This window comes from Rana temporaria, chromosome 10 (genome assembly GCF_905171775.1).
Source record: "Rana temporaria chromosome 10, aRanTem1.1, whole genome shotgun sequence".
Taxonomy (NCBI): Eukaryota; Metazoa; Chordata; class Amphibia; order Anura; family Ranidae; genus Rana; species Rana temporaria.
Window position 1 is genome coordinate 21,583,764 of NC_053498.1, and position 13,348 is coordinate 21,597,111.

General features: G+C 45.3%; 1 protein-coding gene across 1 annotated transcript in view; it reads left to right on the forward strand.

Moving 5' to 3' along the window:
* The first annotated feature begins 412 nt into the window (after window positions 1-412).
* LOC120916011 overlaps window positions 413-13,348 on the forward strand; it is a 41,730-nt gene continuing 28,794 nt past the window's right edge. The window contains exons 1-3 of the mRNA XM_040326861.1: window positions 413-602; window positions 4,994-5,152; window positions 9,450-9,599. Coding sequence (XP_040182795.1) covers window positions 551-602; window positions 4,994-5,152; window positions 9,450-9,599 — 361 coding nt within the window. The 5' untranslated portion in view covers window positions 413-550. The remainder of the gene's footprint in view (window positions 603-4,993; window positions 5,153-9,449; window positions 9,600-13,348) is intronic.

Here is a 13,348-nt window from a genome sequence, read left to right on the forward strand (position 1 = left end):
TCAAAATTTTCAGTCTTTTTTTAGTTGTTGCGCAAAAAAAAAAAAAAAATCGCAGAGGTGATCAAATACCACCAAAAGAAAGCTCTATTTGTGGGGAAAAAAGGACGCCAATTTTGTTTGGGTACAGTGTAGCATGACCGCGCAATTGCGATTCAAAGTGCGACAGCGCTGAAAGCTGAAAATTGGCTTGGGCGGGAAGGTGCGTAAGTGCCCGGTATGGAAGTGGTTAAGGGATTTGCTGGGGCAATAAAAAATCATTTTGATTTAGTTGGGCCATGGTATTTCATTTGTACCATCATGCCAAATCCATCGGAATAGGCGGATTCTAGATCAGCTGACTGAGAAACAACATTTCCAGCACAGATCTGCACATGTAGGTGTAAATTATAGGTGTTCTTCCTCTCTAGCCTATTTTAGGGTTACTTATCATTAGGCTGGGTCTCTTAGGAGCTGTCGTATTTTCTTATCCGAGAATGTCTGAGCCACTTGCTCTCAGTCACTGCCAGTGCTCTGTAGGGTGTGGAAAGCGGGTCTCCTTCATATCAGCACAATGAAAGCGACCTTCTTTGCTCTGTGCACCATCCCTGCACTTTTATCTACAGGTAAGTGCAGACTTATACCTGCTTATAACCAGGGCTTTTTTTCAGCAGGAACGCGGGGGAACGCAGCTCCGGCACCTCCAGGACTGAATGTGTGCAAGGAGTGCTGGGGTGTGCTGAAGGGTCTGCTCATGCTGGCTTCTGGGGGATCTATTGTAGCTGGGGGGGGGGTTATTTTAGCATGAGGGGGTTCTATTGTTGCTGAGGAAGTCTGTTGTTACTGGTGGGAGATCTATTGTTGGTGGGGGTGGGTCTTATGTTGCTGGGCGGGTTAGTTGTTGCTGGGAGAGAGCTACTGTTGAGCGAGGGGTCTATAGTTGCTGGCTGCTGGAGGGTCCCTTGATGCTGGCTGTGGGGATATCTGTTGTTGCTGCCGGGGGTTGATAGTTGCTGGGGAGTCTATTTTTACTGACGGTCTATTTTTGCTGGGGGGTATTTTGCTGCCGGTGGTTTATTATTGTTGTAGGGAGATCTATTGTTGCTGGAGGCTCTATTGGTGTTGCTGGCTGCAAAGGATCTATTTTACTGTTTTTCTTGTTATTATTAAAGTGGAGTTCCACCCATAAATATAACATTACATCAGTAGTTTTTAAAAAAATGTCATTAGTCCTTTAAGAATTTTATTTTATTTTTTTAGATGCCTTCAAAGTGTTGTTGCTAGGCAGAATAGTTAATCTTCCCACTTCCTGCACCTAGGTGCTTAAGCTTCCTAACCTACACCGCACAGACTCCTGGGAATGTAGTGGGTGTAACTTTCCAGGAGTCTGTGCACTCCCCAGTCTCGAAGAATCATGTGACTTGGACAGTACAGGTGCTGAAACCTGATCTGAAACCTATTACACTGCTTGTGCAGCACTGAACATGTGCAAGATCTGCAAGGCTGAAATCCAGGAAGTCATACAGTCTGGCTTCATGATGCCCACACTTAAGATGTCCCCAGTCAATTTCTATTTTATAAAGTGTCTAAATGCTGTAACAACCTAACAAAACGGACCTTAGTTTACAGACTAACTTTACTAGAATACATTAAGCTTGTGTATTACAGGGGTATTTAACAAATTCTGTACAAATTACTTGGCACCAAAAAATTATACTTGGTTCTGTATTCTCTATAAAGGTACTGGAAGGTGGACAGGGGGTGGAGCCAAGGAACGGTCCTCGGAGGTGGGTAGGGGGAGGAGAAATTAATTTAGAAAGGGGGAGTTCCTGCACCTATACTCTGAGAAAAAAGCCCTGCTTATAACAGACTAAAAAGGGTATCAATTTGATAGAGTTTATATTTCTGCACAGACCTGTTTATTCTGTGATAACTTTGGAATTACTTAACCACTTAAGGACCTTGCCTGTTTTTCAGACTCAGTGTTTACAAGATTAACCACTTAACGCCCGCCGCACGACTATTTACGTCCGCAAAATGGCACGGACAGGCAGATGGGCGTATATATACGTCCTTGCCTTTCCGCGGGTCGGGGGTCCGATCGGGACCCTCCCCCCTGCTGCGTGCGGCGGGCGGCTTACCTCGGGGAGCGATCCGGGACGACGGCGCGGCTATTCGTTTATAGCCGCTCCGTCGCGATCGCTCCCCGGAGCTGAAGAACGGGGAGAGCCGTATGTAAACACAGCTTCCCCGTGCTTCACTGTGGCGGCGCATCGATCGTGTCATCCCCTTTATAGGGAGACACAATCGATGACATCAGACCTACAGCCACACCCCCCTACTGTTGTAAACACACACTAGGTGAAGCCTAACACGTTCAGCGCCCCCTGTGGTTAACTCCCAAACTGCAACTGTCATTTTCACAATAAACAATGCAATTGAAAGGCATTTTTTGCTGTGAAAATGACAATGGTCCCAAAAATGTGTCAAAATTGTCCGAAGTGTCCGCCATAATGTCGCAGTCACGAAAAAAATTGCTGATCGCCGCCATTAGTAGTAAAAAAAATTTTTTTTATAAAAATGCAATAAAAATATCCCCTATTTTGTAAACGCTATAAATTTTGCGCAAACCAATCGATAAACGCTTATTGCGATTTTTTTTTTACCAAAAATAGGTAGAAGAATACGTATCGGCATAAACTGAGGAAAAAAAAATGTTTTATATATGTTTTTGGGGGATATTTATTACAGCAAAAAGTAAAAAATATTGCATTTTTTTCAAAATTGTCGCTCTATTTTTGTTTATAGCGCAAAAAATAAAAAACGCAGAGGTGATCAAATACCACCAAAAGAAAGCTCTATTTGTGGGGAAAAAAGGACGCCAATTTTGTTTGGGAGCCACGTCGCACGACCGCGCAATTGTCTGTTAAAGCGACGCAGTGCCGAATCGCAAAACCTGGCCTGGGGCTGCCTAAAGGTCCGGGGCTTAAGTGGTTAAAACATTTTTTTTTGCTAGAAAATGACTTAGAACCTCCAAACATTATGGCCCAGATCCACAAAGAAATTACGCTGGCGTATCTATTGATACGCCGCATAATTTCTACGATGCCCCGTCGTATCTTTGTTTTGTATCCACAAAACAAGATACGACTGAATGTGGGGGCTCGATCTGACTGGCGTACGTCTTAGTACGCCGTCGGATCTTAGGTGCATATTTACGCTGGCCGCTAGGTAACGCTTCCGTTGATTTCTGCATAGAGTATGCAAATGAGCTAGATACGGCGATCCACAAATGTACGTCCGCCTGGCGCATTTTTTTACGTCATTTACGTAAGGCTTTTTTCGGGGGATAGTTACACCTGCTATATGTGGCGTATCCTATGTTAAGTATGGTCTAAAGATCCGCTGATCTATCTGAATCTGCCCCAGAGTCTGCTGGGAAACTGAGTCCGAGGATTAGAGAACGTCCGTGATAGGCGGAACTGTGTCAGCTGCCTATCACGGAAGGGACCAGGAGCAGATCGCGAGTTTTCAACATGGACGCCCGCAGCCTCAATTTCTTCAATTTCAGGTACAATGGGCACAGTGATGACAATGGGCACAATGACAACAATGGGCACAGTGACGACAATAGGCACAGTGATGACAATGGGCACAGTGATGACAATAGGCACAGTGATGACAATGGGCACAGTGATGACAATGGGCACAGTGATGACAATGGGCACAGTGACGACAATGGGCACAGTGAGGACAATGGGCACAGTGAGGACAATGGGCACAGTGAGGACAATAGGCACAGTGAGGACAATGGGCACAGTGATGACAATGGGCACAGTGAGGATGGGCACAGTGAGGATGGGCACAGTGAGGATGTGCACAGTGAGGATAGGCACAGTGACAATTGGCACAGTGAGGTTGCAATGGGCACAGTGAGGTTGGCACAGTGAGGTTGCAATGGGCATAGTGAGGCGTGCAAATGGGCATTGTTGACCCTCTTTTCCTCTTTCAGTAGCTGCTGCATTCTCACCCTAGGCTTATACTCGAGTCAATACGTTTTGCCAACAATGCACTAGCTTAAAGGAACCTATTTAGAAAATAAAAAATGAACCTTTACAACCCCTTTAAGTTAAACATGAATGCAAAATAGAGAGGAAAAAAAACTACACTGGCAGCGAAAGGGTTATTGAATCTCCGGAGACCTGTGTCACTTAGGGTCTGTTATATGTGCTTAGAGTTCAGCTTTAAAACAATTCATTAAAAAAAAAAAAAAAAAATTCTAATTCAAGAAATATCCCCTCTTTTCTAATGCCGCGTACACACGATCGTTTTTCGCGATGTAAAATTATTATTTTTTTTAATGTAATTAAAAACGATCGTGTGTAGGCTCCAGAGCATTTTTCGCGGCGTACAAAATGGGCATTAAAAATTTAGAACATGCTCTAAATTTTCGCGACGTTTTTTAACGTCGTAAAAAATGGTCGTGTGTGGGCTTTAACGACGTGAAAAAAACGTGCATGCTCAGAAGCAAGTTATGAGACGCGAGCGCTCGTTCTGGTAAAACTAGCGTTCGTAATGGAGATGGCACATTCATCGCGCTGTAACAGACTGAAAAGCGCGAATCGTCTCTCACCAAACTTTAACTAACACAAAATCAGCAAAAGCAGCCCCAAAGGGTGGCGCCATCCGAATGGAACTTCCCCTTTATACTGCCGTCGTACGTGTTATATGTCACCACGCTTTGCTCGAGCGTTTTGTTTTTTTGTGTGTGGGCAAAGCCGGCTTAACAATAATCGGGTTGAAAAAAACGTCGTTTTTTCTAGACCATTAAAAATGGTCGTGTGTATGCGGCATAAGAGTCAGTCCATGGTCATGTATTCTGCACAATGTAAAGTGACTGCAGTTCCTGGTGTATCGCGTATCTTCTGTTTCCTTCTAGTTTATTTTTGCTGATGAATCTGAGCATCCATCTAGCATGCATTAACAGACTTCTCTATATTATTTCTTCTTCTTTCAGTCTCCGCCCTCAGGTGTGTATACTGCGCGGCGGTAATTGACGCCGACAAAGCCTCAGATTACAATATAAACACTACAGAGGCGTACTGTGATGGTCGTGCATACAACTGTACTTCAAAAGACCCTGCCTGTACAACTTTATATATTTCCTTCACAAAATGTGAGTTCTACCTACAAGATATTCGTATCATTCATACGACGTTCTATTTTACATTGATATATATATATATATATATATCATAGGTGTGCGCAGTCTATAGCATTAGGGTGTGCACAGGGCCGGTGCATCGGGGCATATTGGAGCACATTGGGGCATATTGGAGCACATTGGGGCATATTAGAGCACATTGGGGCATATTAGAGCACATCAGGGCATATTAGAGCACATTGGGGCATATTGGAGCACATTTTGGCACAACGTTTACCTGGCAGCCAGTATGCAGGAAGCATCTGTGATAAGTTCTCTCTCATGTCACGCTGCCCCGGCGGCCTCTCCCCTCTTCTCGTCCATCCCAGATGATGTCACAAGCAAATGGGGATGGACGAGAAGAGAGGAGGGGCCGCCGGGGCAGCGTGACATGAGAGAGAACTTATCACACACACTGCCAGTGTGGCTGCAGCGCTCGCTCCCCTCCCTCCTCCTCTACACTTCACACACAGCAGGCATCTCCCGCTGCGTGTATCGGAGCTTATAGCTGGATTCAGGCAGGGCGGCCCAATTTTGACCCGGCGTAGCGTATCGTATTTACGCTACGCCGCCGTAAGTCAGAGGCCCCGTACACACGACCAAACATGTATGCTGAAACTGGTCCGCGGGCCAGTTTCAGCATACATGTTCGGTCGTGTGTAGGCGCGAGCGGGCCGAATTCCAGCAAACATTTGCCCGCCGGGCCTTTTCCCAGCGGGCAAATATTCCTGGACGTGTTTTAAAACCGTCCGCTGGAATCCTGCCCGCTCGGACATGTACGGTCGTCAGTACAGACCTACCGTACATGTCCGAGCGCCCGCCGTCCCTCGCATGCGTCGAATGACTTCGACGCATGCGTGGAAGCATTTAAATGGCAGGCCCGCCCACGTCGCCGCGTCATCGCCGCGTCATCGTCACGGCGACGACGCGGACACGCCCCGCGTAGTGTTTACGTGCGGACTTTCATCGTACATGTTTGCTCGTGTGTACCGGGCCAGAGAGGCAAGTGCTGTATTAACAAAGCACTTGCCTCCTAAGTTACGGCGGCGTAGCGTAAATGGGCCGGCCTAAGCGCGCCTAATTCAAATGAGGAACAGGGGGGCGTGTTTTATGTAAATGATTCGTGACCTGACGTGATTGACGTTTTTAACGAACGGCGCATGCGCCGTCCGTGGACATATCCCAGTGTGCATTGCTCCAAAGTACGCCGCAAGGACGTATTGGTTTCGACGTGAACGTAAATTACGTCCAGCCCCATTCACGGACGACTTACGCAAACGACGTAACAATTTCAAAATTCGACGCGGGAACGACGGCCATGCTTAACATTGGCTAGGCCAGCTTTTTGTTCGACTAACTTTACGCCGGAAAAAGCCTTACGTAAACGGCGTAAAAAAATGCGCCGGGCGCACGTACGTTTCTGAATCGGCGTATCTAGCACATTTGCATATTCTACGCCGAAATCAACAGAAGCGCCACCTAGCGGCCAGCGTAATATGCACCCTAAGATACGACGGCGTAGGAGACCTACGCCGCTCGCATCTTTGCCTAATTTAAGCGTATCTGGTTTCCAGAATACGCTTAAATTTACGACGGCGTAGATTCAGAGTTACGACGGCGTATCTACTGATACGCTAGCGTAAACGTCTCTGAATCTAGCTATTAGTGTGAAAACTTTGGCCGCGCTGTGAGAAAAGTCCCGCCCTCCTCCTAGATCAGCTTGTGTGATAGACGCATTGTTTTGCCTATCACACAAGCTGATCTAGGAGGAGCGTGGGACTTTTCTCACAGCGCGGCCAAAGTTAACACACTAAGCTCCGATACACACAGCGGGAGATGCCTGCTGTGTGTAATCCTGGAACTCACAGAGACGAGAGAGACACTGACACAGTGACACTGTCATTTTTTCCGCCCTGTTCCCTGGCGCCGTAAGCATTTGACATATTTACCGGCCTCTTCCACGCTCTCCATCCTGAAACAATGGGAGAAAGGGGGAGAAAGGGAGCACATGGGGGACCTGTGCAACAGAAGGAAGAGGAACATGGAAAGGAGGAGTGGCATACATTACCGATCCCCTATATTTTCCTCCTGTGGCAGCTGAATGTTGACAAACGGGAGAGAAGGAGAAGCCTACTTTCAGCTGCTGCAGGAGGAAAATACAGGTCGGTTCCACTAAATTCCACCCCGGCCACCTCTCCTGTGCAGTTTTCGAGGACCGGCAAGGAAGGATTGTGGTTTACCTGTCACCTGCCCACCATTGACAGGTTGCCAACCCCAGGATTAGGGTGTGCCCAGGCACACCTGGCACACCCCTTGCGCACGCCTATGATATATGTATACTATATTATTCGTATTAACTGCGCCATGTGATCATTAACTAGGTAAGGTTGTTCTAAACCCATCTCTAACCTCTCATATAGATCATGGGACACTTAAACTTTCAACTTGAATTCATTTTCTCTCTCTTTGTTTCTTCAATCTCTTCCTACTATTTATTGATATCTCTCTCTTTTCTCTCTACCTTCGATCTCTCATTCTTTTTTTTCTTCTCTGTCTCTCTCTCTCTCTCTATCTTCTCACTATGTCTCCCTTTTTTCTGCCTTATTCTATCTTTTCTCATTCTTCTTGCGCTCTCACTTTCTTCTATGTCTCTCTTCCCTCTCATTCTTCTTTCACTCTCTTCATTCTATCTTCTTTTATTCTCCCTCCCTCTCTTTATCTTTCATCTCTCTAAAACATTATGTAAGCCATACTATATATACTGGGGCAGATCCACAAAGAAAGTACGCCGGCGTATCTATTGATACGCCGGCGTAATTTCAAAATTCCCGCGTCGTATCTTTGTTTTGAATCCTCAAAACAAGATACGACGGCATCTGGGTTAGATCCGACAGGCGTACGTCTTCGTACGCCTTCGGATCCTAGATGCAATTTTTCGGCGTCCGCTAGGTGGCGTTCCCGTCGTAATCTGCGTTGAGTATGCAAATTAGCTATTTCCGACGATCCACGAACGTACGAGCGGCCGTCGCATTTTTTTACGTTGTTTCCGTTCGGCTTTTTCCGGCGTATAGTTACGTAAAGCTGCTATCTGGTGGCGTACTCAATGTTAAGTATGGCCGTCGTTCCCGCGTCTAATTTAAAAAAAATTACGTCGTTTGCGTAAGTCGTTTGTGAATGGGGCTGGACGCCATTTCCGTTCACGTCAAAACCAATGACGTCCTTGCGACGTCATTTAGCGCAATGCACGGCGGGAAGTTTTAGGGACGGCGCATGCGCACTTCGTTTGGCGCGGGGAGGCGCTTCATTTAAATGAAACACGCCCCCTACCCGCCGCATTTGAATTCCGCGCCCTTACGCCACGAGAGATACACTACGCCGCCGTAACTTACGGCGCAAATTCGTTGAGGTTTCAAACCAAAGCCAAGTAAGTTACGGTGGCGTAGCGTATCTTAGATACGCTGCGCCGGTGCAGATCTTTGTGGATCTGCCCCACTGTGTATATATATAGGGGCAGATCCACAAAGATCTGCACCAGCGCAGCGTATCTAAGATACGCTACACCGCCGTAACTTACTTGGCTTCGTTTTAAATCCACAACGAATTTGCGTCATAAGTTACGGCAGCGTAGCGTAAGGGCGCGGAATTCAAATGCGGCGGGTAGGGGGCGTGTTTCATTTAACTGAAGCGCCTCCCCGCGCCAAATGAACTGCGCATGCGCCGTCCCTAAAATTTCCCGCCGTGCATTTCGCTAAATGACGTCGCAAGGACGTCATTGGTTTTGACGTGAACGTAAATGGCGTCCAGCCCCATTCACGGACGACTTACGCAAACGACGTAAAATTTTCAAAATTAGACGCGGGAACGACGGCCATACTTAACATTGAGTACGCCACCAGATAGCAGCTTTAACTATACGCCGGAAAAAGCCGAACGGAAACGACGTAAAAGAATGCGACGGCCGCTCGTACGTTCGTGGATCGTCGGAAATAGCTAATTTGCATACTCGACGCGGATTACGACGGGAACGCCACCTAGCGGCCGCCGGAAAATTGCATCTTAGATCCGACGACGTACGAAGACGTACGCCTGTCGGATCTAACCCAGATGCCGTCGTATCTTGTTTTGAGGATTCAAAACAAAGCTACGACGCGCAAAATTTGAAATCTTGTATCTCTTGATACGCCGGCGTAATTTCTTTGAGGATCTGCCCCATACTGTATATATACTGTTTTTTTTTGTTTTTTTTAAAGATTTCAATTTTTTTTTTCAGATGACAATTCCAGAGAATCGTATGTTAAAAGAGGTTGTGTAGGAACAAAGGCCTGCAATATTAGCGAGAGCATTTCATCGCCTTGGGGGAAGAGTACATACAGTACAAGCTGCTGCTTTACGGACGGCTGCACACCTCTTCCGCCAGTGTGTAAGGGTTTAGTTTGAAACTTTAATAATCTGAATAATTAGATGGGATGGGCAGAAGTGAGAATTTTCTTTTCCTAGATTTCAGGGAAAATTGGGAGAAGTTTAACCACTTGGGATCCGCCTGCCGTCAATTGACAGCTACAGCGCGGATCCCAAAAGCCAACAGGACGTCAATTGACGTCCGCCCCTTTGGGCGGTCCCCGCGCGCGCTCCAGAGCGCGCAGCGGGGAAAATCTGTGTTGGCCGTGTCCCTTGGACACAGCCAATTACAGATCGCCGCGAACGGCCAATCAGAGTGGCCGTTTGCGATGCGATCTGTGCGGCCAATGAGAGATGATCTCATATGTAAACATATGAGATCATCTGTCATTGCCGGCTCACACAGAGACAGCGGTGCTGTCTCTGGAGAGGAGACCGATCTGTGTCTCTTGTACATAGAGACACAGATCGGTCACCTCCCCCAGTCACCCCCCTTCCCCCACAGTTAGAACACTTTATAGGAAACATATTTAACGCCTTCCTCACCCCCTAGTGTTAACCCCTTCAATGCCAGTCACATTTATACTGTAATTAGTGCATATTTATAGCACTGATCTCAGTATAAATGTGAATGGCGCCAAAAATGTGTCCGATGTGTCCACCATAACGTCGCAGTCCCAATAAAAATCGCAGATCGCCGCCATTTCTAGTAAAAAATAAATAAATAAATAATAATTCTGTCCCCTATTTTGTAAGCGCTATAACTTTTGCGCAAACCAGTCGCTTATTGCGATTTTTATTTTTTTTTTACCAAAAATATGTAGAAGAATACGTATCGTATTTTTTTTTTTTTTTTTAATTGGGATATTTATTATAGCAAGAAGTAAAAAATATTGTATTTTTTTCAAAATTGTCGCACTTTTTTGTTTATAGCGCAAAAAATAAAAACCGCACAGGCGATCAAATACCACCAAAAGAAAGCTCTACTTGTGGGGAAAAAAGGACGTCAATTTTGTTTGGGAGCCACGTCGCACGACCGCGCAATTGTTAGTTAAAGCGACGCAGTGCCGAAAGCTGACATTTCACCTGGGCAGGAGGGGGGTATATGTGCCCAGTAAGCAAGTGGTCCTTTCACACGTGCGGACCGTTTGTTAGATCAGTTTTTTATCATCAGTTGATCATTTTTTTATCATCAGTTGATCCGTTTTTCATCCGTTTTTTCATCCGTTTTTTTTTTTTGTTAGAACTTTATTTGTATTACATATTTTGATGAAAAACGGATGTTAGCGGATCGGATGTTAAACGGATCGTCCGCTAACATCCGTTTTTCGTCCGTTACGTTTTTTTGACGGAAGAAAAATAGGGTTTTCTTCCGTTCAAAAAAACGGAGCTTAACGGAGACGGATGTTAACGGACGTTAGCGGATGCTCATCCGCTAACGTACGCTATCCCATTGGAAAACATTGCAGTCCGTAAACGGACATATGAAAAAACGGACGAACGGTCCGCACGTGTGAAAGAACCCTAAATAGAGTAGAGGCAATAGGGAAGGCAATGGGGTTGATTTACTAAAACTGGAGCACTCAGAATCTGGTGCAGCTGTGCAAGGTAGCCAATCAGCTTCTAACTTCAGCTTGTTCAATTAGGCTTTGACAATAAAACCTGTAAGCTGATTGGTTTCTTTGCAGAACGGCACCATATTTTGTACCAAGCAGTTTAAGTAAATAACCACCAATGTGTAAGTCGTTTTTTTCTCAGACTTTAACCACTTAAGACCTGGACCATTATACAGGTAAAGGACCCGGCCAGTTTTTGCGATTCGGCACTGCGTCGCTTTAACTGACAATTGCGCGGTCGTGCGACGTGGCTCCCAAACTAAATTGGCATACTTTTTTTCCCCACAAATAGAGCTTTCTTTTGGTGGTATTTGATCACCTCTGCGGTTTTTATTTTTTGCGCTATAAACAAAAATAGAGCAACAATTTTGAAAAAAAATCAATATTTTTTACTTTTTGCTATAATAAATAATCCCCAAAAAAGATATAAAAAAACATAATTTTTTTCTCAGTTTAGGCCGATACGTATTCTTCTACCTATTTTTGGTAAAAAAAAAATATAGCGTTTACAAAATAGGGGATAGTTTTATTGCATTTTTATTAATAATTTTTTTACTACTAATGGCGGCGATCAGTGATTTTTTTCGTGACTGCCACATTATGGCGGACACATCGGACAATTTTGACAAATTTTTGGGACCATTGTCATTTTCACAGCGAAAAGTGCTATACAAATGCATTGTTTACTGTGAAAATGACAATTGCAGTTTAGGAGTTAACCACTAGGGGGCGCTGTAGGGGTTAAGTGTGACCTCATGTGTTTCTAACTGTAGGGGGGCGGGGCTGGACATGTGACGTCAGTGATCATCGTTCCCTATATCAGGGAACAGACGATCACTGACACTGCCACAGTGAAGGACGGTGAAGGTGTGTTTACACTCACCTCTCCCCGTTCTTCAGCTCCTGTGACCGATCGCTGGACACCGGCAGCGATCGGGTCCGCGGGTGCGGTCACAGAGCTTCGGACCGGGCCGCGTGCTGGGCTCTTAAAGGGGAAGTATATATACGTCCACGTGCCCAGCCGTGCCATTCTGCCGACGTAAATCAGCGTTAGGCGGTCCTTAAGTGGTTAAATGAGTGTTGAGTAATGATAAGCTTAGGTGCGGTCCAAAACCCATGGCTGGCTAAACCCAGAAGGAAACTGTCAGTGCTTGTCCAATTAGAATCAGATGAGACTTTACCCACCCCACAGCTGCGTCATTAGTGGCCTAACATGACCACATGGCCATATTAGGTCAATGATATTGACCCATTAACGCCACGTGGCCATATTAGGTCATTGTGCATGGGCAGCTGCTGGGTGGCAAATGCTGTGGCTGCACCTGACTGGCCCAGCACTGACATACATTTCTCAGGCAAACCCCTCCCTCCCACAGAGCTGATTGTTGTTTGATTGGCCACTGGAAAGTCTCCTATCCTGGAGGCGACTTGAAGTTGCCTTGTACTGTCCTGGAGGCGACTTGAAGTTGCCTTGTAAGTTGCCTGAAGATTCATACTCAAGTCATGTCCAAGTTGCCTCCCAAAGTCGTGCTGGAAGTCGTGTTGCCCCTGTGTAAATGGGCTCTTAGGGGTCTACAGGTCTAAGGTTACTGAAAGGTCTGCTTTGATATCCTACCAAAGTCCAGCATTGCAACAGTTGGCATTTAGAGATGGCGTTAAAGTGAATTTCCACACTGCTAATAACAGCTTGGTGTACTTTTTATCTGGTACAGTAATTAGTACTGTAGCACTACCCCCGAAGGAGCTGCTGGTTTAGATTTGGACCTGCCGTTACCTTACTGTTTACTAGGGTTGTCCCGATACCACTTTTTTGAGACCGAGTACCGATACTTTTTTTCAAGTATTCGTCGATACTGAATACCGATACTTTTTTTTAATGTCATGTGACAGTATTTTTTTTTTTTATTACAATTTTTTTTTACAGTGATTTTTTTTTAGAGGGGGGGGGGGGGTAGTGGATTGTCAGTGTGTTTTTTTTTTATTATTATTATTATTATTATTATTATAATTATTATTATTATTATAATTATTATTATTATTATTATTAGTATTATTATTATTATTTTCATTTTATTTTTTTAATTATTTATTGCAAATTTTATTTTTTATTTCTTTAATTAGGCTTTGGTGAGATATCAGGGGTCTTAACAGACCT